The sequence below is a fragment of the Aptenodytes patagonicus genome, chromosome 2 (genome assembly GCF_965638725.1).
Source record: "Aptenodytes patagonicus chromosome 2, bAptPat1.pri.cur, whole genome shotgun sequence".
NCBI classification, from domain to species: Eukaryota; Metazoa; Chordata; class Aves; order Sphenisciformes; family Spheniscidae; genus Aptenodytes; species Aptenodytes patagonicus.
Window position 1 is genome coordinate 68438976 of NC_134950.1, and position 27080 is coordinate 68466055.

The following is a 27080-nucleotide window of genomic DNA, read 5'->3' on the forward strand; positions in this document are numbered from 1 at the left end:
TGAGCTAGTATCAAAGTGACAGAATAGCAGAATAACATTAACTGAATTTACTCAGTCCAGTATTCAAGACTACAAAATCCTAGTCACTGTTAGGAACTTCAGGAAAATGCTAGCAGAGGCAGGGCAGCACAAAGGTGCTGTTTTTGCTACTTGGGACCTGTGGTAAATACACCTACAGTTTCAAAGCCTGTACATTAGATACTTTCCAAAGGCATAGGTGATGCATATAATGTTTACATCAAATTGTCTAGCAGTAAGGTGAAAGGTTTTCTTTTGATTTTTCAAGTGCCAACAGAAGAGGAATGTTCAAAAGCGTTAGTTTAACTACTCAGCTGCCCCGTCTGGTTAGAAAACTAACAGCTCTTCCGTCCCTGCGTCAGTGACTCATTGCTACAAGTATCTCTGTGGCTCTCCTGTTGATTCAGGCTCTGTCAAGGTAATTTTTTGAGGAGGCGACAGTCTTCTGTTTCAGCACTAGTGCTGATAATTGCCCCTAAGTTCTTGTTGACAGAGCAACTACTGATGTTCTAGCCAGTGCCCTGGGCCACAAGCTGAACCTTAGTAGAAGGTCTACAGTGTTGACCGCAGACTTCTACCCAGGTCCCATTCATTTTTACAGTTTCTAATCGTAATGGTGATGATAGCCTTCACTTCACAGGGTGGGTGTTTCTCAGGTACTTTTTCTTGCTTAATCAGGAGTACTAGAAAGATCTGAAGTTCCCCTCACCTTTAGCATGCCCTTTCTCTGCTCTCACAAATGTAGCTGCCAAAACGTTGCGCATCTTCGTCATCCACACTCAGTTCCCAGTGTTTAGTTCTTCCTGTGGCACAGGGAATTTAAACCCACAATTCTCATCTCCTAGAAGAGTTCTTTAATCTCCTTGCTGTTGGGTTAGTTGGGATAGATAAAATGGCTTTCACCCTTTCTGCTGAATGCGTGCTGCTGCACATATACAAAAAAACCCCTAAGATTCATTAGGCTGGAGAGGGACTGCAAAAATTTTTATTCAGTAGCCTAAATGTTAGCAGCTTTAGCTAAAAAGGGGAGTTCCTGTTCCCAGGACTTTCTGGCTTTTACACATAACCATCATTAGATATAATAGCAAGTATCTAAAGCGTGTGGATTGGATCATAGATGAAGATGCCAGAGCTGGTGGATTCAGCAGATTCTGAATTAGAAAGAGGAAAAAAGTTCAGAATGCCTTTTATTTTAAGCTGAACATTAGCCATCTCATTATTTTGTGACATAAAACAGCCTGGGTACTGCTGAGATTAAAATAAGAACAAACAAACCCACAAACCCCTTTATCTTCTGCTCCAGCATTCTCTGAGAGAGACTGCAGGGGAATCTGAATGCATTTGGAGAAAGGATGGAACATTTTTGTAAAATCAAACAGTAGAATATAGAGCAACAGCCAGCGTATTTTCAGTACTGTCACTACTCTATTTGTTAAGTCGGTGTTTTATAATGTCATAATTAAACACTTCTATTTAGATTTCTTGGTGCAGCTTTGCATGTTGGAGTTGGTACTGATCTTATAAATGCTGTTCATAGAATTTTTTTTGAACATGAAACTCAGCAGGAAACAAAAAGGCTAGTTTGGATTATTTTTCCCTTTGGAATGCAAGTTCATCTATTCACAGAAAAGATTTAGAAATCATATGTTTTGGGTTGTTTTCTCTAACTGCAGCAACATATTGTATAATGCCCACACCATATCATTACTTAATAGTTAAGATTTTTTTAAAGTAAGTTTGTAGTTTCAGCAGTTTATCAGATGCTATTAATGAACCACCATTAAGGCCGCACGGCTGCAGTGTGTAGCAGATGAAAGCGGCTGTGGGGCCCTGATTACAGGCATTAAAATGGTGTGTATTGGCTCACTGCTGCTTCCCAGCAGGCTACCTCACTCATAATTCCTTTGCATCTAGTCTCAGCAGGAGAAGATTGACAGGATTGAAGACCATGTCAACAGTGCTGCTGTGAATGTTGAGGAGGGAACCAAAAACTTGGGGAAGGTAGGGATCTGCTCCTGCTGGTGAATCAATGGTACTCTGCCTCCCAGCAATCCTCTGTATTAACCCAATTGATCTGCCGTCTTTAATGCTGAGGGAGCCAGCAATTAAGGAAATAAGGAAGAAATGACCCACAGGTAGCAGGGGAAAAAAAAAATCAATCTTTCTTGTAATTTTCTATCACATCCACGCTACTAGGAAATACAGGGTTTGGTTTTTGCCTTTTTAATGCTATTCTGATGCTACCTTGGTTTACCTGCAAAGACAAGAGCATTCAAAGATTGGCTCACAAGAACGAAGTCAGCGTAAAACAAGAGGTTGATGATAACATGCAATTTCAATTCCGTTCTACGTAGATGTCAGTGATAGTTGCTAATAGGCCACAAACCTAGATTCAGGCACGTTGCTGAGAAGTCGGAGCATTTTCTCCGTTTCTCATTTGATTTAATGACGGAGACGGTAATAAATAGTGTACATAATCAGGCAGTAGCATGTAAAAGGACCTGGTTCACAACTGCATACATGAGATTGCTCAATCCCGAATTGTTTTTGGTACGTTCTGTCATACACGTGGGATAGTAGATCATCTTTTTTTAAATACTAATTTGTAAAGTTTATTTATCACTGAGCATTCAAGTCATTGCCAAGAGCAATGAGGGGAAAACGCACATCGCCACAGGCAAGTATTCTAACTCTTGTTTTTGTTTTTTTTTTTTCCCCTTTACAGGCTGCAAAATACAAGCTGGCGGCTCTGCCTGTGGCAGGTGCAGTCATTGGCGGAGTGGTGGGGGGTCCTGTTGGTCTCCTTGCAGGCTTCAAAGTGGCAGGAATTGCAGCTGCACTTGGTGGTGGGATTTTGGGTTTCACAGGTGGAAAATTGATACAGAGAAGAAAACAAAAACGGATCGAGCAGGTCTCTTCCAGCTGTCCAGAGCTTTCTCGCCAAAGTACCAAAAAATTCAGCTGAAGTATAGATTCATTCTGACTAGGAACAAAAGTGTAGTAGCCGTGCTAATGACGGACTTGCAGCCTTATGCTTTAAATACAAGGCTGAGTTGTGTGAATTTTGACGACGGTACTGTTACTTGGGAGGGGTGAAACAGTAATGTCAGAATTTCTCTTTTCAGATGCGATAAGTGCCATCAGTCCTTTGAAAATTATATGGATAACTTTTAATTATAAAATTCTTAGGTGAGCTATATGCACAGCTGTAATGATGGGTGACAGGTGCTTCATGCTAAATTTGCACAAAGTGTCTTGCAGACAATACAAAGAGAGATATTTGGAAAACCCTAGTACTTTCCCATGAACGCCACCCAGAAGCTGGAGCTTCTATTATAGAGCTCCAAAGAAAAGGAAGTAAGCTCCGTCTATTTTTCATGGTCATAGTACTTTAAATTTACTTTCATTTATCCGGATTCCTAAACTCCTCCTGTGTATACCCCCAGGACGCGACTGACTATGCCTGTTCAGTAACGCACAGGGAAGCGTTAGTTGCCATAGGAAAAGGTTAAAACCTTAACCTTAAGGTTAAGGTAGAAAAAACTCTTATGTACCTCCCACATCTGCCTCCATCAGCCAAATCAGATCAGCATCATAATCAGCTTTTCCCCTTTTTCAGGTACTTTTTTTTAAAATTTGTAAACTCCTCATCTTGTTAAAAGTGTAGTTAAGAGTTAAACAGTCTAAGCAGCACCGCTGCAGGACTGCTACTGGAGAATAATAATTTTCCACGGCTGTTCAACTCCTTGGCTTGTCCTGAGAGCACCGTACAGGATGAAGTGACAAGCTCTGGCATTCTGAGCCCGAAGCCTCAGCTTGCTTAAGCAGCGCTTACTGCTAGATGTTGCCCTTGCTTCTCATCTCCTGTCACCGACAGTGCTCCGGTGGTAGAGGCAAACGGCTTCCCTGGAAGGCAGTGCTGCAGCCAGGCCCACTCCCTCCGTAGTCTTTATTATCCCTCAAGGGTGGCGTTAGGCACCAGGTCAAAGGATGGTGAAGCAGCGAGGCCCTTTAAAGGGTGCCGGTGTCAGCTGACATCCCCAGATGATGGGACTGTTTTGAAAATGTCAACCCGATACTGCTTACAGTAAGCAAGCCATGCTTGTCTGGGTCAGCTGCACACCTTCTGCATGCTGTTCAGTTCTGAAACGTCTGCTTCCACCCGCACTGTAGAGTAGCTTCTCAGCCTTTCCAAGACTTTAGGACATGTTGTGGAGCCTGTATGGGGTGAGGTGCTGTTAGTGCTTTTGCTGGCTTTTTATAGGGGATGCCTGTTATTCTTAACCATCCTTATTTCGCTGCTTAAGAAGCCTTTTGCTTCTGAAACTTCCATTGTTAAATATGGGAGTGTTAACGTGTTTTTATTGTCACATAATCGTACTATTGTCACATAATCTACTGTTCAGCACATGGTCCTACCTCCATCCTTCCAGGACAGTTCCCACGCTTGCTGCTGCTGTTTGGGGGGAACAGAAATTGAGGTTGGGAAGCTGCTTTTTAAAGTTTTTAAATTGTTCAATTCAGCCCGAGCTCTGCTTGAGTCCAGTTTTATTAGTTGAACACTGAAGTCAGTGTTGAGTGATAAGGCTCCCTAGCAGGGAACACTGTGTAAGGAAGCATACTATAGAAAGAGCTCCCTTTTCTTAACCAGTACTTTGATATCATCATTGGAAATAACTGTCTGCTAATGACAGATGATAGGTTTTTGTGCCTAGAGACACTGCAAGCAACTGTTAGTTACAGCACAAATATCTTTTTCTGAACAGTTCTTTCTTATTACTTTTAAAATATGATTGAAATTGCTATCAGTCAGAGCATTGTGTCTATTTTAAGTAGGTCTGAGGCTCAGGGAAGCAACGTGTGCAGGATTAGTTTTCACAAGTAATTGCGAACATTGTCAAAACTGCATGTGTTAAAGTCACAGTGCCTACATCTGTAAAATCAGCTGGAGTGGAAAACATGACCCACGTAATTCAGCTCATTTGCTCCTGTCAGGCAAAAAGCGCTTTTCTTTAAATGTATCTACTTTGGATGTAAACACATTTAATGAGCTTGTAACAACTTCATACTAAAGGCTGTTCATTCCTTTGATATGTAATTAATTTCTACATTTAAAGGACAAAACTAAGAAAAAAAAAGTGTTCTTAATTAGCAACTGCGGTTCATTCTTTGTATGATTTTAAAAAGCTATGTCTGCTTTCCTACTGGATGCTTCGAAACCTTGTGCATTTAAATGACAGCAGCCACATCAGACATTGAGGATTCCACCCTCTCCCCCCAAGCTGGACTAATGCCAGGACAATCTAAATTCATAAAACTGAATTTCTGCCACAGCTTATACAAATTCAGCTTGGTGTGCGCTCATTTTATGAGATGTCTAGCACAAAAACTATTCTCCCCTCCTTGCGTCTAAGGAAGCAGTTTCAAAACATTGTGTACAACACTGGACTTGGGAGACTATTACTTAAGCTATGATTTTTTTAAAATAGATGCGTTATTTACATATGTGAAGAAACACGGGCATCTGAGTAACCAAACTAGCATTTAAATTGCTAGGCATGTTAGTCAGAAGAAATGTAGGATATACATAATTCTTTCAGACCAAATAAAAATTTTTGCCTATGAGACTGGTTGTAGTATTTATTGAGAACGTCGGGGTTTATTTCCTTTCAGCATCTAAAAGATTAATCCCTCACCAATTTTATATTATTAAAATAATTTAAGAATCCTGAATTGAGTTACCGAACATGTGCTTCAGCTATTGAAATATTGACATTGACTGAAATTAACACAAGTTCCTAAAATGTTGCATGCATCCAGTACCTCATACACATATGCTAGCTCACAAATGGACTCCTTAAGTTCAGTTAAAGAGAGTTTGGAATGGTTTTGTTCCATATGGGGATAACACTAATACTGTTTGACAACTTCCCATCAAAGCCTCGAGAAATGTTAAAGGGAGGGGTTAGCTGAGCACTGAATGGTTAAAGCCATTGACGTAGATGATCGGAATCGAAGGGCTCAATTTGAAACACATCTCGCATTTTGTCCAACACTTGCTCTCTCTAGGCAAATTCTCTATTTCATCAGATACTTCAAAAGTGCAGGTGATACTCAACATCGTGTTAGGCACACCTAGACTTTAGCTGTTCAGCCTCCGGTGAATACACGATGAAATGACTTGAGTGCGTAACTGTCATCTGTCTACCTAGTGCTGGGATCCCAAAGCTCTGGGAACAAGTCCTTGCTCAGAAAAGCAAACTTGGATGAAGGAATGGTGGAGGGGGTTCATCTCTTTCACTTTCTAGCTGAAAGCACCAGCCACTGGACTACTGGGTGTATGATGAGGTAGCATCCCTCTCCAGAAAGAGAAGTTTAGACGTCTTCCACCAAACAGCATTTATAAATAAGAATTCCAAGGGAAAATGGGAACCTCGGGGGAGTAAGATGAGTACTTGGAGGCACCATGCAGGAATTGACTAAAATTTCAGGTGCTTGAGCAACTCCAGAAGTTCTGTAGCACCACCTGCAGATAACAAGTGGCAGCCTTAAAACCATACCCTGCTCACACCTTTGGATTCCAACTGGAAGGTGGTATGACTCAGCTGCCAAAAGTGCTTGAGAGAATGGTACAGGAGCAGACCTGGCTTTCAAGCCCTTAACGTGCACTCCAAAATGCAGATTCACAAAACTGACAAAAATTATGCCTGTAAACAAAATCTTGCAATACTCTTTCGGCTACCAACTCGGCACCTGCTCAGTTAGCTGTAGCTTGGTGTTGGTTAGTACTAGCAACTCCCTCCTCAGAATCACCCCCTCAAAAGCTCACGTGCCTGTTGCTGCAGGGGCTTGATTCAGCAGCCTCTCTTGGGATCAAGGGATCAACTTTTACCACGGCTGCATGGGACCATGACAGTCTTCTGTCAATAACTGAGTAGGTGGCATCTAGCTGAGAGGCAAAAGGAATCCTGAGCTGTGAACTGCAGAAGCTGGGGCACTCGCTGAAGTCAGCATGATCCCAGTGGTCCACCTATCCAAAGAACAAGCTTGCTTCGAAGGACACTAAACCTTGGGGGCCCAAGTCAAGGACCTGGATTCTTTGTAGTAACTGTACTGTACAAATCCAATACTAATTCGTCTCCAGCAATACACCCCAAATTAACAGGTATTTTTCCATCTTACAGTTTCTGTATGTTCATCTCACCAAGCAGCTTGAAGATTCACTGAGAAAAGCCCGTATTCTGGTATTATGCACAACAGAAAGCCCACAAGGAGAGTAGTAATTCTTCTTCAGAGCAGAATTCAAAGAATATGCAATAAATAAGGCACAAGCCAGACAAAAAGAGTAACAAAAAGTTTGCAGTGGTTGTTCAGAAAGTAATGTGTCTGCTAGGAAGGCAGGGACCCAAAGAAAAAAAAGAAAAGACTAATCGTAACACATACATACAGAGATTAATTTAAGACTGACAAAACTAAGATGGCAGTCCAGCCCTAGTCCTCTCCTACTTTGAAGGGTTTCCAACTTCCATGTTCTTTTAACACAACCATGTGGATAATGTAACAATCTTAATAATTCCAGGAAATCAGAGCAGGTCAATACAGCCCTTTCATTCAAAGTACAGCCATTACCATTAAAACTTTTCCTTTCCTCGCTTGGTATTTTAATAGTCAGAATTGTTTAATCGCTTGGACATTTACACCCAGTGAAGACCACACGAGATTCTGTAAAACTTTAATTTATTCCCCTCCCAAGTATCCAGAATAGAAGACCCTCTTAAGTTGGAGAAAAACGTGACAAAGAAATAGATTACCAGGATAGCTGTTCACATGAAGGAGGAGAAAAAGCACATACTACTGAGGTTACACAGAAAACAACCCAAAAGTCCTATTTAATGTGATAGTGCAAGTTAACAGCATGTCTCTGGCAAGGATACCTTCATTTGGATTATAAAAGTTTTACAGAACAGAGTTAGATCAAGAGTCTGGATGGGTCTCTGATATTTTACTATAGCATTAGGAACGTACTGTTTGAAAGATGCTGTACAGAATGACCCACCAAACAAACGTATTTACAAGCCTGGGGAGAAAGAAATTATTTTTCAGTTTATTCAAAATAAAAATACACATAGAATTATGAAAATATAGGTTTACTATTTCCACCACACAGAAGTCAATGCTGCTGTCTGAAAGGCTTGCAAGATTATTTCAAGTTTTTAAAGTTCATCTTTTTCCCTCAATAAGGTGTACCTATGTTCACTGGGTGCCAGTTTCTGGAATGAGCTCTCTGGTGGGCTGCTTGCTAAATCCTGAATTGGCTGAAAAACAGAACAAACAGTAAAATTGCTTGTTAGCCTCATTTTAATAATCAAGCACCTCCATTAAATGAACTTCTAACATTAATTATGGGAGTGCATGAACGTCCAGCATTCTCAAAAATTGAGGTTTTGGGGTTTTTTTGGAATGCACATTCCAAGTCCCAAGCAGGTGGAATACGCACATACATCAATTAATTAAGCACCATCAGTTAAGGATATTCCTTTTGTTGGCATATCTCAAAGCTAACGGCCATCACACAAGTTTCTGTACAAGGGACTTAAAAACATTTCAAACGTACCCCACTGTAGATTTGTTTGGGTCTATCTACCACTTGCTTTGAAGGTATTCTGGTTTGTGTGTTTGTTTTTGAGATATACCAGGGCAAAAATGCCATCGCTGCCAAAATACTTTAGAATTCGTTTTTTATGGAAACTAAAAAACCCCAAACAAACATGCAATTCAAGGGACATACGTGACCTAAGACAGCAGCCTCCAGTTTAGTTAAGGCCAGTATTTCCATCGTACATACATACACATCTTCCACAAGATGGCAGGATGCCATACGGAGATGAGAAAGTAAACATCCCAGGTTTTGTGTGCATTTTTCAAGGCAGAATGGAGACAAGAGCAAGCCTGCAGCTCTAGGCAACGAGGTTGCGCCCAGATAGGCAGCAGGATCCAGGGACTCAGCAGGCTTCCTTCCCTCCCTGGCCAAGCCTCCTCCAGATTGCAGTTGCCTCAGAGTGTCTCTTCCCCACGCACGCCTGTCTAGCTCTGAGCTGACCGACTGCCTGGCCTATGCCTCAGTCTCCAGCCCTGTTCTCTGCGTCTCCTGTTGACCTGAATTCTAGTTGCTCAATGAATTCCTGAGAAACACAGGGAGTTACCAGTTAAATGAATTACTGCTGAGACAGTTCAGCCCTCGTGTTTTCACAGCCAGTCATGACAACATCCAAAAGCAGTCATTCTCCTGGCACAAGGCAAGCCCTCCAGGGCTTTCACACTTTCAAATCTTTCAACTTTGAGCAGGGCAACAGGAGGCTGCACTCGCATGACTTAGTGCGGAACCACCCTTACCACATCCCACAGATGACCAGGAAAATGAGCCTGTAGCCATAAATCGTTTCTGTCCCTCACCCATGGGTTCTGGGATGGCCCAAGGCACCCCAACACAAGTGCAGCGGGTCTCCTCTGGGATCAATGCGGCTCTTTGAGCCCTAGATAATGCAACGTATAACTTAAAAGTAAGTGTTTAAAAACAGTTCTTTCTTTAGAGAGGGCCAGAGGTAATGAGAAGGTTACCTGACAGGCTGTTACGTTTGCACTTTTCAGCATGACACCAAGCATATGAGCTGAGCAGTGTATCAAGAAGATACAAGGCTGATCAAGACACGGTTAGAAGACTGGGCTGAACAGAGGGAATTGGGGCTGGTAATGTCCCTTCCTTTCTGCTTCTTGGATTAAACTAAACACTGAGGTGCTCCTGAGTTTTGTCTAGAGAAGGATCTAGTAGTTGCGTTCCTGAAGAGATCCCAGGAGTGACTTCCAGGCATGTAATTATACAGCATGACAACCTTTGAGCAGAACAGTGACAAATCCAAACTGACAAATGCAGTCTGTGACCACTATTAATGCTGCTTGTTAACTGCATTACTAAAAGTAGTAAGCCCTATTACCGCTTATCAGTCCTTTGTTGATGCTCTAACATCTGCCTCCTGCTTGGATTGGTGACCACGAGTAAATATATAAAACATTCAGTCAATTGATGTTTCCCCTTAGAAGCACCCGCTCATAGTGTGTCGTGTAGGAAATAACGCATCTATGACGTATCATCAGTTTTTGCATTGAAATCACATGAGAACATAAGAGCAGCTCTATGAGCTCAAGACAGGCATCTGGCCCAAGATCTTCTGTTTCAGTGGAGAAAACATATATTCTTATACTATTCCCTTATTCAAGGCAAACAGGTACCACACTTCCCCCTAATGCTCTCCCTGCCTTTACTCAAAGGAAGTTAAAGGAAGAGCCAAGCAGAAGTGGCAATGTTATGCTTCTATAAACAGATTTCTCTTTCAGGAGACTGAAGTTAAAGGTACACACGTTAGAAAGTACAGCTCTGACAAGGAGTAAAAAAAAAAAAAAAAAAAAAAAAAAGAAAAAGAAAAAAAGAAAAAGGGTCTTTATTAAATGGCCAAATTAAATGTATTTGTTGTAACCTTACCTGACCAGGTGCTACATCAGTTGGATCAGGGCCATGATGAAACTCTCTATGCAATTTTCCAGAATGCAAGTCTAGTACAAATTGCTTCAGTTTACCTGGAACTCTGCAACAGATCCAACAGAAACACCCACATGCTTATTACAAGTTAAGTCCAAACACAGAAGATCTAAAGTGCACTGTTTAGAGTAGCCAATTTCTGTTTATCTGGCACACTATGTCCACTTTTAGGTGATTAATAGAGGACAGGAAGCCAAATGGTTTGTTAAGGTATCCTACCAGCTTCTTTTTCTTTCCACTGTCTCTTGAGAACACAGCAAGTATTTTGTCTTTTCAATAACTCCCACAGAGTTGTACTAGCCGATAACTTCATTGTATACTCACTCCAGCTCCCCACTAACCATAATGTAAGAGGGAACAGCAGGTTCCAAATGCACAGTTTACAGATACAAATGACAGTTGGGTAGCAGTATTGACAAAACATCTTTGAAAGGCTCTCTAGTGCCTGTGCAACTGCATATACACTAGAGATAAGCACTAAGAGGATATCAATGTAAATCTAATCTGAGATCATCTACTGTCACCCACAGCAAACGTGGTAAACTACAGCATCCGATTTTATTTGTGAAACGTCAAATAGACTAAAAAGCTTAAAATGAAGAGTTGATCTAATAAGTATTAAAGATTAGATAAAAAACTAACGTGAGCACTAGGCATGCAATCAAAAGGTAATGTATGAATGGAGACAGGTTTTGTAGGGAGTCTTTCATCAGACCAATTATTACATTTAGGAAAGAGGGACAAAGTGTGGTCAGACAGGCTATCAGCAGTATTTCAGATCATTAGAAAACTCTATGGGTAAAACGTAGTATAATGTAGAGTCAGAAGGTATCACTGCAGCAACGTCTGTAACTAGTCAGTATTACAGTGGTACTTTGAGGGGTCTCTTCACTTCCCAGATAAGATCAGGAATTAGTACTGATGGGCTTCATTCCAGCCCGGTTGTAGGGACAGCAGAATCACTGCTCCCTGCTTTACCTTGGGTTCCCGCCCTGTTCTAGGTCACGCACACTGCTGGAGACATTCCCCTCCAACCTCTTCTCCTCTCCTAATTCTGCAAGGGCATTTGGTGCCTAGCGCCTCTTGTAAGCTCAGCCAGTTCTTGCTGAGAAGCTACAGCTGATCTGTTGAACGCTCCTTGCTATCATTTCTGACCTGGAACAGCAGGATGAATAGGGCCAGGTGGCCAAAGTATGAGGACAAAAATATTGGGTGGTGATCTGATTTGCCTATGAAGTGGCTATTCTCCAAAAAGACGACTGCCTAAAGAGAGAGGAAATCTTTTAGTGGGCCAGTTCTGAAAGTACCATATCCAAACCCTATTGGTTGGTGGCAGCACCGAGATTACAAGAGACAGTCTGGGGCCAGTTTGTAAGAGTCCAGAAAATGTACTGAAGTGGCAGAAATCCTTGCAGGTAGATGAAAGTCTTAGAATTAAGATTTAACCTATTATTAAAAAAAAAAAAAAAAAATTAAAAACCCCCAAACCAAAAAACAAAACAAAAATCCAAACCACCCACACACAAAAGAGTTATCACCCCAGGAGCTCCAAGCTTTCCTTGTTTCCAAACTGTTTGTTAGGTATTTCTAAGTATCAGCTCAATCTCCTAGAGCAAGGTTGAATAATTATTTATCATTAAGCAACTGTCTACAATCCTGACATCTCTCTCTCTCATCTTCATTAGTATGTAACAACTGGTATACAAACAAGCAAGTAGCTTTTATTATTCTGATAGTGTTTCTGTGAAAACAGACCATGTAAGAAACATAATATGAAAGTCTAAACATCTCTATTCCCCTATAAGGGATTTTAATTTATTTTAGGGCTGTTTCAAAAGTGACAATAAAAAAAGAGTGCTTTCCAAATGCAAATATCCCACTTTTTTTTTTTAAAGCGCTGGCATGTGTGGTGAACGTAATCTTCCAAAGAAACAGGAACACAGGGGGAAAAATAGTCACTATCAGAGTTTCCACACACATAGCTTTAGATATTTGAAAAGCACTATTTGAGATACATCAAACAGACTACATTTTAAGAATAAGCCTGTGGAGAATTATGGGGAGAAGGTAGGTTGGAACCCTCCCTCCAAATGTCAACATTTCAGGTAGAAAAATGCCTGCTGGAATGGCAGAATTAGACATGGGGTTACGTTCACATTGCATGCTAAGTCTGAGCTTTGAATCCTTCTTTGACAAAAATGAAATACCCTGAGTTTTTAAAAGTATGAATGGGCAAAAATTCTGAATGGGCAAAAACTCCAAGTCTCAAAGCCTAGGCATCTAACCAGGACTTAACGAGCAGTGAGTATGCAGGCACCTCCTTTGAGACAGAAACTGGAGTTTCACACACAACCTGAAGACAAAGACAGAACGCTTGTCCCATGCTGAAGGGCCCTGAAGATAACACGTACACATCTTCACTCCTCAGCTGAACCACGGGAGACACAACATCTGCTTCCAAGGCAGTACAACATAAAGAGATAGGCTGATGTAAAGAGGATTATCAAAGTGGCATTTCACCTAAGCACCCTGATACTTCTCTCTCACATATTTTATCCAGGTAACATGCCAACGATCAGCCACTTTCCAAGCTGCATGTGGAAAATTTCGAAAACCTGGGCAACAAGGATTTCTCTGCCAGCTTTCCAGGTTTAGGCTAATGCAGGAAGGCTGGAATTGCACAGCAGCAAAAACCAAACCAGCGGACTGGGAATTCTGACACGATGCATTTTACAGTAATCATTGCATAACACCGCACTGAAACATTCCATGTAGTATTTTAAACCTTTTAAAGTTAATTGGTATATCTAGATCACCACTAAAAATACCATGCCAGGCTCCAAATGCCTAACTACTATGGAAAATACCAAAACTTTGAATTAAAAGAGCAGCAGCAGCATCTAAAAACTTAATGTGAGATTCTCTTCTTGCATAAAGCAATGCAACTCCATTTAAACAATGGCTTCACGCCAATTCATATTGCTTTAAGGCTCTGACACTGAATCATACATAGGCAGCCTTACCTATCCCAGATTCATTCATCTTCCTATCACAGTACTGATTAAAGTATGAGCACATCTTTTCCTTTGTTCTTTGCAAATCAAAATGCACAAAGAAAAATACTTACGACAAGTCACTGAAGTCTGGAAAGACATACATGTGCCTAAAGCTATCAATGGCAATAACAGGGCAGTCTGCTGGAGTCTTCTGAATATGGAGGAGTGGGTGCCTGAATTTATCACAGTCAGCATGGAGGAAGTTTATCGTACCTTAAAATTGTGAGCAGACAAAAATCCATGTTAAGAATTTTTTATTATCTTGAAACCCTAAACACTTTTGTAAGTATTACAAAGGTGGAGATATTAGATAGACACAACATGCAAAACTTGAACATAGATTTAAATAACTAACACTACCAAAATAACGGATTTTCTTAAAATGTTTTTGGCCACAATACAAGCTGAAGTTTTGTTTAATGCCCTCTCAAACTGCATGAAGTCATTTAGACAAGAAGGATTTCTGAAACAGTTACTTACTAATAAATTGTGTATCTATTTTAATCATTTCCAGAGGAGTTGGTCCTCACTGTCAAAAGTACATAAAGCCCGTCGGACTCAAGAGCTTTAAAGCTAGGATTCTGTTTGGCCTTTGCTTCCACTCTGAGTTTGCCTGAAAAAAATTATACCAGTAAAAACAAGAAGTAGTAGGAGTTACTACAAACCTTTTTCACTTATTAACTGTCGTGCAACCTCCTGTTGGAATTTCTCTAAACTCTCCAAGTCATCTTTCATGTGGAAAAGTATGAGAAAAGGAAGGCCTTCTTCCGTCAGTTCCTGCACAGAAAACAAACAACAAATCTCATTTCTTCCATTTCTTAAGGGCACTTAAGTGATTCCAGCAATTTTCAAATTCAGCGAGATCTCTACTTTAAAAACAGCTGAAAGACCAGGATTAAAGATGTTAACTGCTGACCCTTCATCTAAGATACCCGAGTGATACAGTTAACCATGCTTCCTTCTTCTGTATTATATACAGCAGATAAAGGATGAAGGTATTTCATTATCAACATTTCAGGAAGGGATACACTTGCACTGGAATAATTGCTCAAAAGAAATTGCCCAATTCTGAGAAAACACATAATCTTCATAGAAACAGCAATAAGGCCTGAACAGCATGGTATTACATACTATAAAAAGCTGAATGTGTATTCTAGACCCAGTCCTAGCTTGGTTCATGTAATAAGTTGGTGTTTTCTTAGCATAACACAATGAATGAGTATCTTTAACTCCATCCTTAAAAAAAAAGGGGGGAAAAAAAAAAGCAGAAGCTTTTTAGCTGACATAGCTATATCAGTTATGATCAAGTACTGCTCTTCTGCCAGTAAGTGTGTCCTGACTGGTCATCTGTATAACACCATTATTAAATTCACAGGCTAGTATATTACTAAAATTGATGAAGAAATGAAAACCTTTGTTGGACAGGCAACCTTTAGTTCCTCATAGAAATGCATTCTTGCAGCCCCAGTGCCTTTTAAAGATTTCTGTCCAGGGACAGATAAAAGTAAGAACTCCTTGAGTGATTTATTCAGGATTTTTCTTTTACTCAAAACCCAAACAAAACACGAACAACATGCATTTGCTTGCTTCAGAAGTGAGTTTTAGGCACCTCTGAACACTAGCTCAACTTGCTAGAGCCTGATTGAAGAAATAATCATTTATCATCTAACAAATGCCTACAGTCTTGCCTATCTTTCATTTGCACAACTGGTGCACAAGCAAGTGCTGCTATTTCTTTGATTCTAGCCTGTATCAGAATAAAATCTATGCTTTTTGAGAGAGCACTCATTCCTTCTGCCACCAAATAGAATAGTTTCTTCAGATATTTTCGATTTGCAGTAAGTTGGAAGAAATGCTTTCCGTATCAGTAGGCAGCCAGTTACGTAGTGTACATGAAATGGCTGTTATTCTCCCTTCAACCAAAGTCTGTCAGGTAAGTTGAAGCTTGGTCTTTTAACAGCAGATTGCAAAGATCCTAATAAATTCAGTGCTCTTGACGAAATTCAAGCTTCCCAATCCATCCCTAAATCAACTAATCACATTTGCTCATTCTCATTTTTACACATGTGAATTTACACATGTGAATTTGGCTGGGTCTCAGGCTCCTCTCCTATTAGAGGATGTGAAAAAGTCTGTTTTGTACCACTACGATTATGGCTCCGTCTCCTCACTCGTTTCAGCAGGTACATTTCCAGAGGGAGAAGTCCCAAACAGAGCTTGGTATTCCGGCTCTAAGCTCCCCTCTTGCTTGCAAGCAGCTAAAAGGACAACCTCAGTTTCGATATCTGCATAGTTAAAACCCTTATATGTGGCAAGTTATAGTCGCAAGATCAATTCATCTCCAAACAGGTTGTTAGGACAACTGGCCTGAAAGCCTTGCTAATTTTGGCCCTAACTGGTTTCTATGAAGTACCTTCCTTTGTTTGCTTTTCTGTTCCAGCTTTCATAGCATGTCTTAGTGATCAGGACGTGGCAAGTGGAATAGCGATTTAATTTGCTTTGCACTGCTCCCTCAAAAGCTACTGTCTCATTTGGCACTGAGAATATCAAAAGATTTTTCATTAGATCTGAACTGCCCACATTACTCCTGTATGCCTTTGAGAAACTTTTTACCCTTTCAAAAACTTACAGCTCAGCACCATCGTTAGACCACATGGTTCATTGTATTCATACAATGTAAAACTAAACAGACTGATTACAGGTTAAACAGTGATTTCTTCTGAATGATATTACTAATCCCAATAGCCTTTTCTCATCAAGTACAGGGACTGTCTCTCAAAAGGACAGTCTTCTCAAGCAGAAGACCTTGCTTCAGAGTTCAATTACTATGTGCTGTCTAAAGTCACAACGATGAACTCTGTTCAGACTGGGCATCTTCCTGGCTAGCCTGCCCATGACACTTATCAGATAATGGCAACATTAAGAAAGAAAATGAGGGAAAAACCTACCAGCAGTTTACAGAGGCCAATTTTGATTTTAAAATTGGAATTAAAGTCTGTGGTAGAAATTTTTGTCTTTATACTGTATTCTAGTACCATAAACACAGCTTAACAGTCACAGCACTTCGTATTTTTACCCTGTAATATTGTGCAGTATGCAGTAAAAGCCCATTTAAATACTATACAATTTCAGCAGGCAGAAGTATGTCAATTTTGGCATGTTGAAATTTGTTTGGGTACTGGCAGCACTGAAATTTTTAAACAAATGTTGCTAGGCAAAATGTCACATTGGAATTGTAAATATCTGCCTAAGTAAACAAGAATCAGGGTTGAAAGAACAACCAGAAAAACCATGACACAATGTGGTACAAGCTGACAGTGATGAACCTTGGCTTCTAAGGCTCAGAATCCAATTTCACCATGGGAAAAGTACACTGAAAATCTACCACACGCTTTCAAACGTGTTAACATGTGGCATCTTTTACATACTGAGTTGCAAATCAAGAATTAAAATTTGTTTAACTAACAGAACTTTCCAATAAAAGTTGGCAGGGTTGACTAGAAGGTTGTACTTAAACCATTTTGTGCATCCCACCCTCTCTCTCCCTCTGCCATGTAACCTGACATGTTGCACATGCCCAGAACAGCAGTGTTACATACACTGCAAAGTCAGAATAAAAAAAATTAAGCGTGCAAACTGAGAACGAATGATATGACTGATTCTTTGGTTTCTAATCCAGTGTGGACAACACACTGCAATTTGTTACAAACCTCACCAGAGTCTCTGGCAGATCCTGTGGCTATGTACAAATACTCCTTCTGAGATACTACAAACTTGCTAATTTTCTACAGATTTTTTTCCCCCCATTGGTTATTTTACAAAATAAGTGTATAATATGGAGTTGGAAATAGATGAAAGAGGAGTAAGTTACAAAAGAAAACAGAAAAGCACTGAAAGAAAATAAGGATAATGAGAAGAAAAAGGATGTTTAAAAGCAAACCCCCAAATTCCATCTTACAAATTACAGCTAAAAGAAGAAACCCAAGGGAAAGAGCATATGAAGCTAAAAAGATTATGAAGGTACCAGTGCTTAAACACAGATTGACAAAAAAATATCACATGGTTTTTATTACAATTCCCAGAAGATTGCTAGTTCCATAGATGGTCCGCCACCGTTTAATGGGCTTGTTTATTAGATAATGCTTTGGAAGTGGCTAATACAGTAACATTTTTCTACTACTAACTTAAACATTAAATTTTAAAAGCTGATTATAACTAAAGGTTAGTTCACAACTATCTTACTCTTTCAAACTGCCATGGACATGCTGACATGGATATTTTCTACCCTGACTAGAAACATTTTTTTCAAGGTCATTAACAGATGCAAAAAGCACTTAAATAACATTTATGCCTGGATCTTAAATCAACATTTAGTCATAACATCTGTATAAATAATATGTACTTACTTTAGATGAATAATACAACCTACCCAAGGTGATACACACCCATACATACTTACAGACACACACATTCTTACACACGCACATTCTTAGTGTCCAAGTGTCCACACTCCGCAAATCACCAGATACTACTTCTTATGTGATCTATATGCATGATTATAACCTCTTACTCTGGTAGTGTACGATACTACTACAAATCTGCCTCCAGTGAACTTCAAGTCTAACCAAAAAGCTCCAAAAGAATGAAGAGACATTACCTGACAGCTATTTTCTGTCTAAAGCAAAGCATGCAGAAAGTTCTTTGGCATGGATTAAAGACCTTGAAAGAGACATTTTGGTTTTGAGAAAGAAATTCCAAAAGTAGAATGGTAGAAAAAATTCTTACCTCCCCATTTTCAAACGTAATTTCTCGAACTAGTGGTACACATTTATCTTGTGTCCATGCATAAATCAAATCAAAATTGGTTAGCGATCCTAAATACACCATATCTGGAGCATTTTCCTGTTGAAAAAGAAAAATATACTAGTTGAGAAACAGTAAAGATGACATTGCTATGTACGAAGAAGATTACCTACTATATCCATATAAATATTAAAAGCCAATCTTACACCAATATTCAACCCTTGTGCATGCAACATTTCTATTAACTATGTTACAAAAGTACAACAGGAAATTTAATATTATAGATGATCATTTGTGCAGTCAGCTCTACTTAAGGAGAATTGAAAAAGAAACTTTGTTTCCAAATTAGGGATTCTTCAAATAAAAGGCTATTTAGACTTCTGTCAAGTTGAGAAATAGTATCTCCATACCTAAAAAAAAAATTAGATATAAACTAAATGCAGATATTAAGCTTTTTCATGCTGATAGTTACAAAGACTCACAAAAAAAAAAAAACGCCTCCCAATGTCCTACAAGACTTGAAACTGGAATTTTACATTTGCTTTGCCAAAGAGATATGAATAAATAATAGTTTTCCTTTATTTGCTAGTAGTTTTAACTCAGAATTCAGTGCTGCCATTTTTTAGTGTAATTACAATTTTGGTTAACATGAAGCGAAGCATGACTTTGCAAGCTGTGGCCATGATTAAGCACACCTTAATTCAGAAACGCCATATAAATTAGGTGACCTAATAAATTTTGTTTTCGCAGAAAAAGGCTTGAAACTCCCTCCCCCCTTAGGTCTTCTTTTATTTATTTCTCTTTTGTAAGCAACTCTTTTCATACAGTATATTTGAGAAAGGAGCAGATTTTCAGATATTAATTATGTTTCTAAAAAGCAATTCTTGCAGATTTTCTTCTGTACTGTATTTTTCCTCAAGTAAAACTATGTTTATGAGAGTTTGTTAACATACAGTTAATTTTACTAATTCCTTTTTTTTTTTTTTTAAGTGAAGAGAACAGCTCTTAGCCCTTGTGGGCTAAGACACACAGGACAGGCAAGTGACAGTCAGAAAAATACTTAGTAATTGTCACTTGCTTTGAAAAACTTGAAGTGCACCAGCTGTTGAACTTCACAGATTTTTAAGACTTCAACAGAACACAAAGTATCTATACACATGACGAGTCGACTGTGTTTCTAAGAAAAAAAAAAACATTTCCGGACATTGATGTTTAAAATGACCGATTTAGGTTTTGCGCACTTAATTGGCAACAAATGAGACTGAGATCTTTTTCACTGACTCAGAAACACTAGTGCCTATGACCCTACTTCTCACACTATTTAGTGATGAAACGAAATTAAGGTTTGAGATGCAGTAACATACTGAATGATCTGAATAGTCTCCACTAGTTCATATTCACATATAATGACAATAAGCAGAATAAAATACATAGTTACACTTACCCCTGGTGGCTTGTAGATTACATTGTCTCCGCTAAATCTCTCTGCTTTTGAAATAGCCCTACAACAAACCAACCAGTAAGCATGTCTTGGTACAGACAAATAAAATAACTGAGATACCAAAAATCATATTTTAATTTGCTATCCTTTCTTTACTACTTTTTTTTTCCCTTCAAAATTTGAGAATTAAAATCCTTGATCTTTAAAGTAAATTGTAAAGTGACTCCACAGAAACTTGGCCTGGCTAGATGAGACAGCATTAAGGGAGTCAGCAAGATGTATCCCTAAGATTAAAAGTGTGGACTAAAGGCATCAAAATGCAAGTGACGAATGTTGGTACAATTTTGGGTGAGAGACCATCAGAGAAAAATGTTAATGAATTAATATAATCTGGTAAATTTAAAACAAATCAATACCTTTTCTTAAGGAAGGAAAGGAGAGAAATGTGGGTTTTTGTTTGCATTTGTTCTTCTTGTTCCATCGTTTACACTAGAAATTTACATCTTATCTACCCTGATAAAGAAGGGCTTTGAGGTGCTCTACCAGCACAGGCAGTGAGAAAATGGATAGCAAATAAGTCCACACTGTCCATTTTACCCTCAAACCAGATCTAGAGAGCACAAGACACAGCATGCAGTTTCTGACCACTGATGATATGGTATGGGTGTACCTGGAGAACACATGCTGTTCCTCCTTGGTATTCAGCTTACTATATCACCTTAGTAAGTTCCTCCCCTGCTTCTGGAATATTTTGTGGTTCCTTAATCCCAGTCACAACCGAGCGCCCTGAAAGCTGCTAGCTAGTACCCCCAAAATTATCATCTCTTATTCAAACAAATGGGGACAGCTATGCATCCAACACAGGAGATAGGGGGGGGGGGGGGGGGGGAAAAAGGAAAGAAAGCTCTCAACAAAAATAAGCCCTTTCACCATCTTCAGATATCGAAAGAGGCCTCCTCTCCTTCTCTCCCATGCCTTGCTGTTCCCATGTAACGCATGCTGGCAAGACAGAACTGGCTGGCTGCACATGCCACAAAAGAGTAAAATGAACTACCTATTCCTTTTCCTTTTAGCATAGGCTAAAAAGAAAGCATGTCAGCCTCTGGGAAACATTAGCTAAGTGTTCTAGCTTCTCCAATTATAGTATCTCTTCTATGGACTAATATAAGCATTGGTGAAGACTGATTAAGAGACGTAAGGAGGAGGAAAAAAAAAGAGAAGTAAAAATATCTCGATTTATCTCACTGCAAGATGAGGGGTCTGAACAGTTTAGAGAAAAAAAGACGACATCACAAGGCTTAACTCAAAGTACCTATGTTTTATTTAATTCATTTGATCCAATTATCATTTTCTTATCACATACAGATGTTTTGCCTAGTATGTTACACCTATCAGTATTTGTACGAGTTTAGAGGTGTGTATTTTAAAAATGCATTTTTGTATTCCAGACATGATGACTGCTCCCATAATGTGAAATCAGGCTTCTTTGTGACCATCATCACTGAGATAAACCACTTGCATCCCAAACTATCCTTCACTGAATAAGAAGAAAGTGAAGACAAAGAAGCCACCTGCCCAATCACTGCTTGGTAAGCTGATAATAATCTATAATGGAATACATGCTCTAAGGTAAGCCTGCGGTGGAACCCAAAAGGTCCTCTTCTGTGTTCTTCGACTTCACTAACTGCAGTTGTGACTGATTTGTTTCAGACAAGTCAAATTAACGGGGGACACGATGTGAAAATCCCAAATGCCTGAAGATACACATTTTTAAAACAACTACCGAAATGGAAACACTTCAGTTTGTGTTTTGTCTTTTCTTGAAGCAGTAATGTAGAAGGTGAACCTCTTGGAACCACCACCACACCCCCCCACCACTTTGCTGGCTAACATAAAATTAAAACAATTCTTGGATTCATCACTCTCTTCCATGAATTATCCACAGTTCATCATAGCCTTTTAAGATAAAAGTATTTTTTGGCCGTTTGTTTTGGTTTTCTGCATTTGGCTTCCTATGCTATGGCTCAATGGCACAAGGCCATTCTCTTCCATGTCTACAAACATTTCAGATTTACCCCTCTCTAGTTCTACTGCCAAAATCTACCTCTAATATCTCTTCATCAGTATCCCTCCTATCTCCTTCTGCTTACAACTCTTCTCATTAACCTTGCTCTGCGGTCACCTCAAATCTTAACAGAACTGTAAGGATCAGCTGATTTAAGAATAGTTTTAAGCATCAAGATGATCTGCAACTAAGTACTACTAATACAGTTCAAAAATAAGCTATTACAACTACCTAAAGCCAGAATAATTTTGGCATAGCAGGGAACAGTTCTGCCTTGACAGAAGTTAGCGAAGTAATTATTTTTTTCCTGTCACATCTATTGTTTTGAGTTTATTTTAGCTTACTAGAAGTTCAAACATGACAGCTCACATTACCATATACCTCCCAAACCATGTACCTGTTGAACTCTGTCTATAGCAAAACCAAAAATCCCTCCCAGGGGCTGTTAGGATGCTCAGTCAGAAGAGTTCGACTGCCCAGGGCCAGCTCCCCATGAAACATTTATATATAATATATATAATCATATATAATCTGAATAGAAAACACTGTTATATAGCCAGTATGTCCCTCAGAAGTCTTTTCACACATAATTTGTTACGAAGTTTGAGAGCCACAGCCATTCAGAGATGAAAACATTTAGTTTCCAGGATTGCAGTCTGGAAGGCTGCACTTTAAAACACTAACAGCTCCAGGCTAGAAAGAGAATGGGAGTCTGGAGAAGAGAATAACAACAAGCCTGCTGTGCAATCTGTAGTTACATAGGCAGGTTACAAATAATCAAACTGCTCTGTTCCATTATGTTTGCTTATTGCTTATATCTAAAGAAAAAAAAAAAAGAAAAATAAAAACCCCATAGTAACTACTTCAAAAACAGCGTCCAACAACCAAATCCTAACACTGAGTGGTGGGAAACTATTTCTCATTATATGAAGTTGACAAATAGCAAACCAAAGATGAACAGACTCAAACAGGAGAGAGAATCTTGAAAGTATTGCTATCTTACTAATGATTTTTGAAAGGCATTCCTGAAAAGAAGAGTCATATGATGGGGCAAAAAATAATTTAAAATTCTAATAACAACTCATACTGGCTGCCCTGAGAACAAGCACGGACGCACTCATCAGAAAACATCTGAGATAATGGCCATTCTTTGGGGATAAGACAGACAGACCTACAGATCAGAGATTTACAAGACTTGATTATTCTCCCACGACCAAGGCTGCTTATACAGTCATAGGATATATGGGGAACTGAAGGAAAGGAAAGCCATGCGTACACCTGCACATTACAAATACTCTCCCCCACCCCTGAACTTTTTTTTGGAAACACTTTGGAAGAGGCATCAATGACTGACAACAAATTTTGTTCAAACAGATGAAACATTTTCTACCTGAATACACCCTCCCAGTTTCTCCACTATCCTTCGCTACATTCAATTCAAAAAACCTTTAGGGCAACTGTATGTGGCATAAAAGCTAGTATAACCCATGCAAATTCCTGATCTTGCAACTGTGGGTAGACTGCAAACCACTGCATTCACATTAATGCCCAATCACTTTAAATTGGTTAGTGCTGGCACATTAAACACTGCAGAAAGATTCTATAATTGCATTTTATTATGCTACTTAAAAAGGGAATCACTCCCAATATATTCTTCTTCCTCCAGTGAAGATCTTTAATATTAATTTTTAAATATTGCTGTAAATCGGTATAACAAGGAGAAACTTGAATTTCTGTAGGTTGTTCTTCTAGGCTCAACACTATGAAGTTCATCAATGCAATTGCTTTTCTAAACTGTTACTGTGTGCAGTGACATAGAACTCACATGAAACAGACCCAGGCACAGAAATCAGGCATTTTGGAACAAGGTCCCCTCCTCTGACATCAAGAAGAAATGAGCAAGCAGCTACTGAATTATTCTTTACAGGAAAAAAGGAAGGAAAAAAACCCTACAAAGAGAAGGAAAAAACCACCCTACAAAAGATGGTCATATTTTAAAGAAAAAGATTTAAGAGGTTGCAAAAAAAGAGTTACTTAGTCTGCAAGGCTGATAAACTTATTTGCCAAAAAGTTTTCAAGCTCTTCCCTACTTGTTCCCCTCTCCCTCCAAAGAAGCAGGTTTTTGGGACACAACTGTCTAGCATGTCCCCTTAAAACCTCCCCAATTACATTTAAACTATACTGACAAGGAGTGAAAAAAAGAAAAAGGAGGCAAAAAAATCAAAGCTGGATTTCACAGCAAACATTAAGGCTAGGAGTTTTCTCCTCCTACCCTTATCTCAGTATACTTATCTGTTAAGGTCTAGTCTCTTCAGTTATGCCACACTGAAAGTATTAAAGAAGTCCATTCCATTAAATTACATACAAGTCATTAACATAACTTCAGTAATGAAGTCATGCAAATCAACAAATTCTAAAACTTACCCAAAGGCAGACAGGAATACACAATCATCATGCAAAATATTCGCTACTCTTTCAAAGGTTCTGTAATTGTCAGAGTCCTTTTGCTCAAAGTATCCAACAATATTTCTTCTGCTGCGCTGTAAAAACAAAAGTTAAATTATAACTTACCTCAAATTATCAAAAACTATCATTACTCCCTAAGGATATCAAATACAGAGGTGCCATTCATTCAACAGTCAATAACTGTGCAGAAGTTTTCTTTTCTGTCTTTTCAATATTCAGAAGCATCCTTGTGAATATTTTTCCAGTGAGGAATATTAGAAGTGTCTTGCCAAACACAACATATGATTCTCTTCAAATGATTAAAAGTAAAATAAGTAATTTGGTAGTGGAGTTATTGTAACAAAATGAATGCAGTTGAAAGTGATTATATTGGAATAATCTGTAATACTGGAAATGATCCAGTTTTCCACTCAGTTTAAAAAAAGCACTCACAGCGTTTCTGAATGGAAAAAAAAGCAGCAAATATGTACTTCAAATACACTGTTTCACCAGTTCCACATTTAAAAAGAAAAAAAAAGAGTAAGAATATATTTAGAAGGAATAAAATTGAAAGACTTACATCAAGAGAACTAATTTCTTCCAAATCCTGGACCTCCCGAATAGGGTTACTCTTCTGCTGCCTGATATAATCTGCTATTGCTGTCACAGATCTCTGGCCCCTGTATTCTCTCTTCATCATCATTCCATTCCGGAAGAGTTTCAGAGTTGGATATTTGCTTATCCTGTATCTCTGAGCTATATCCGCTAAAGAGAAATTAAGAAAATAAAACCAAAACCCTTCAAATACAGAACTACACTGAACATGGTATCTTACACATGTATATGTGAGCACGTAAGTGGAATCTCTGAAGCAGTAGTTCCACATCTTTAAACAAGAACAAACTAAAAAAAAAAAACCCAAACACTACCATAGGGGAGAGAACAGATAGCAGCTACAGTATTTCTGTAGATTGTACTGATCTTTATAAAAAAAATCATGACCAAAATCTGTTGTAAGTAAAGACTCGATTTGGTCAAGCTATACTTACTTAGCACACTTCCTACGAACAACTAGGAAAGCCAATTTAAGAGCATAGCAAGAACATGAGAATCTTAAAAGCTTGCCAAATCTCAGTTAATTAATCCACATGAGAAAATTTTAATAAAATAAATCATCCCCTATTTTTCTTTAAACTCACTATGATTTTTACCTCAATTACAGTGCTGGAAATATAATTGTCATGTCTTAAATTTTAGAGAACGTGAACCCTGTGCAAAATATTTCTTGAAACCTATGAAGACCAGAAGACTGCTGTTACAGTTCTGAGCTGTTCAGGTTTTGAAAGAACACAAAACTTCAGATTTCTGAATTAAGGCAAACACCTCTCCGGTCAACCAGTGTCAGCATTCCCTTCGAGACAGTTCTTCATTCACATCTATACATGCAGCCCAGCTTTCTTCTAGACTTGGACCGCACAGAGCTTCATACAACAAAGTAACACATATTTGCGTTCATCTAGCATACGAGCACTAGCTATTTTCACCTTTATATAACAGGTCAGTTATTTAACTGTAAGTTATTTATTCACGAGACTTACAAATGTAAAAGAAGAATAAAAAATGGAAAGAGGTTTTACAGTCAAATTAGAAGAGCAGCAAAGAAGAAAGCCCAGCAGAAGCAATAAAGCCCAGTTTCCCATGAACGTGCGTCCTGTGCCCCTTATCTTCAACCACTACTAAGGCAATAACCTGGTTCTTCACTACGCCTCACCAGAGTACTTCAAGTGTCCCTTTGCCCCTCTTCCACTTTGGTTAATCACTGGAACGCAGCAAGTTGCAATAGGTGTTGCAGCTGGTTTCCAGCTACGCGTTGACAGGGAAACTTACACATAACCAGCGAGTAGTTCCATGGCACACTGAGCATGATCCATCAGCCTTGAGTTTTTACAGCAACCTTTGCTACAGTGCAGAAATTGGTTTTGTGCCTCTCCAATATCCAGCAACCACTTTAATCAAAGTTCGTAAGTACTTAATAGTTTTGAATGCTCTTCCCTCTTTCAGATGTGGTTGAAGTTCAGCAAAAAGCTTCAAGGAGTTTTTATGAGGAAGGACTGGAGAAACAAGGTAACCAGATACACTTTGGATTCTTAGGAAAACAAGACTAAAAAACAAACAAAGCATGTAATGCCAAGTAGATTTCCGCAAGCACTTTCCTTTTTCCTTGTTTAATTATGCCCTCCTGTTCACTCCTCCCCTGGAAATATATCTAGAAACAAAAATTTGTCACAGCCCCTGTGAAAACTGGGTGTCCTCTATTACAGAGTGGGATGCAGTTTACCTAAACCTCAATCACGTTTGTACCTAAATCCAACTAAATCCCAAAATATGAGCAGTCTGCTCACTTTCCAGAGCCGCTTAATCCTTTGAGGTGACTCATTCCAGTCAACCACCCCCTCCACACACGCCCCTCCCCACTTCCCCTTTACCCTTTCTCTCTCAAAGAGAGACAGTGAACTTCAATGGACCGATTTGGAGACAGATAAATTTAATCCAGTCAACAGCGAGAGGAAGGCATTGAAAGTCTGGGCTGAATGCGTGTCCTGTTACTTTTCACTGACTCCTTAGAAGTCAAAGGGTACACTTCAGGCGACCTGGATT

The 27080-nt window shown here is 39.1% G+C and overlaps 2 protein-coding genes across 4 annotated transcripts in view; one reads left to right on the forward strand and one right to left on the reverse strand.

Annotated features, from left to right (window-relative positions):
* The window catches only part of STX17 (syntaxin 17), a 36425-nt gene extending 30785 nt beyond the window's left edge, over positions 1–5640 (forward strand). For all 3 annotated transcript variants that reach the window (XM_076330137.1, XM_076330136.1, XM_076330138.1), the window contains exons 7-8: positions 1933–2019; positions 2744–5640. In XM_076330137.1, coding sequence (XP_076186252.1) covers positions 1933–2019; positions 2744–2983 — 327 coding nt within the window. In that variant the 3' untranslated portion in view covers positions 2984–5640. The remainder of the gene's footprint in view (positions 1–1932; positions 2020–2743) is intronic.
* A 2098-nt stretch (positions 5641–7738) lies between these two features.
* The window catches only part of ERP44 (endoplasmic reticulum protein 44), a 54000-nt gene continuing 34658 nt past the window's right edge, over positions 7739–27080 (reverse strand). Inside the window, exons 5-12 of the mRNA XM_076330139.1 lie at positions 25003–25187; positions 24402–24517; positions 19916–19973; positions 18454–18570; positions 14334–14445; positions 13740–13881; positions 10556–10658; positions 7739–8333 (exon numbers count right to left, since the gene is read on the reverse strand). Coding sequence (XP_076186254.1) covers positions 8232–8333; positions 10556–10658; positions 13740–13881; positions 14334–14445; positions 18454–18570; positions 19916–19973; positions 24402–24517; positions 25003–25187 — 935 coding nt within the window. The 3' untranslated portion in view covers positions 7739–8231. The remainder of the gene's footprint in view (positions 8334–10555; positions 10659–13739; positions 13882–14333; positions 14446–18453; positions 18571–19915; positions 19974–24401; positions 24518–25002; positions 25188–27080) is intronic.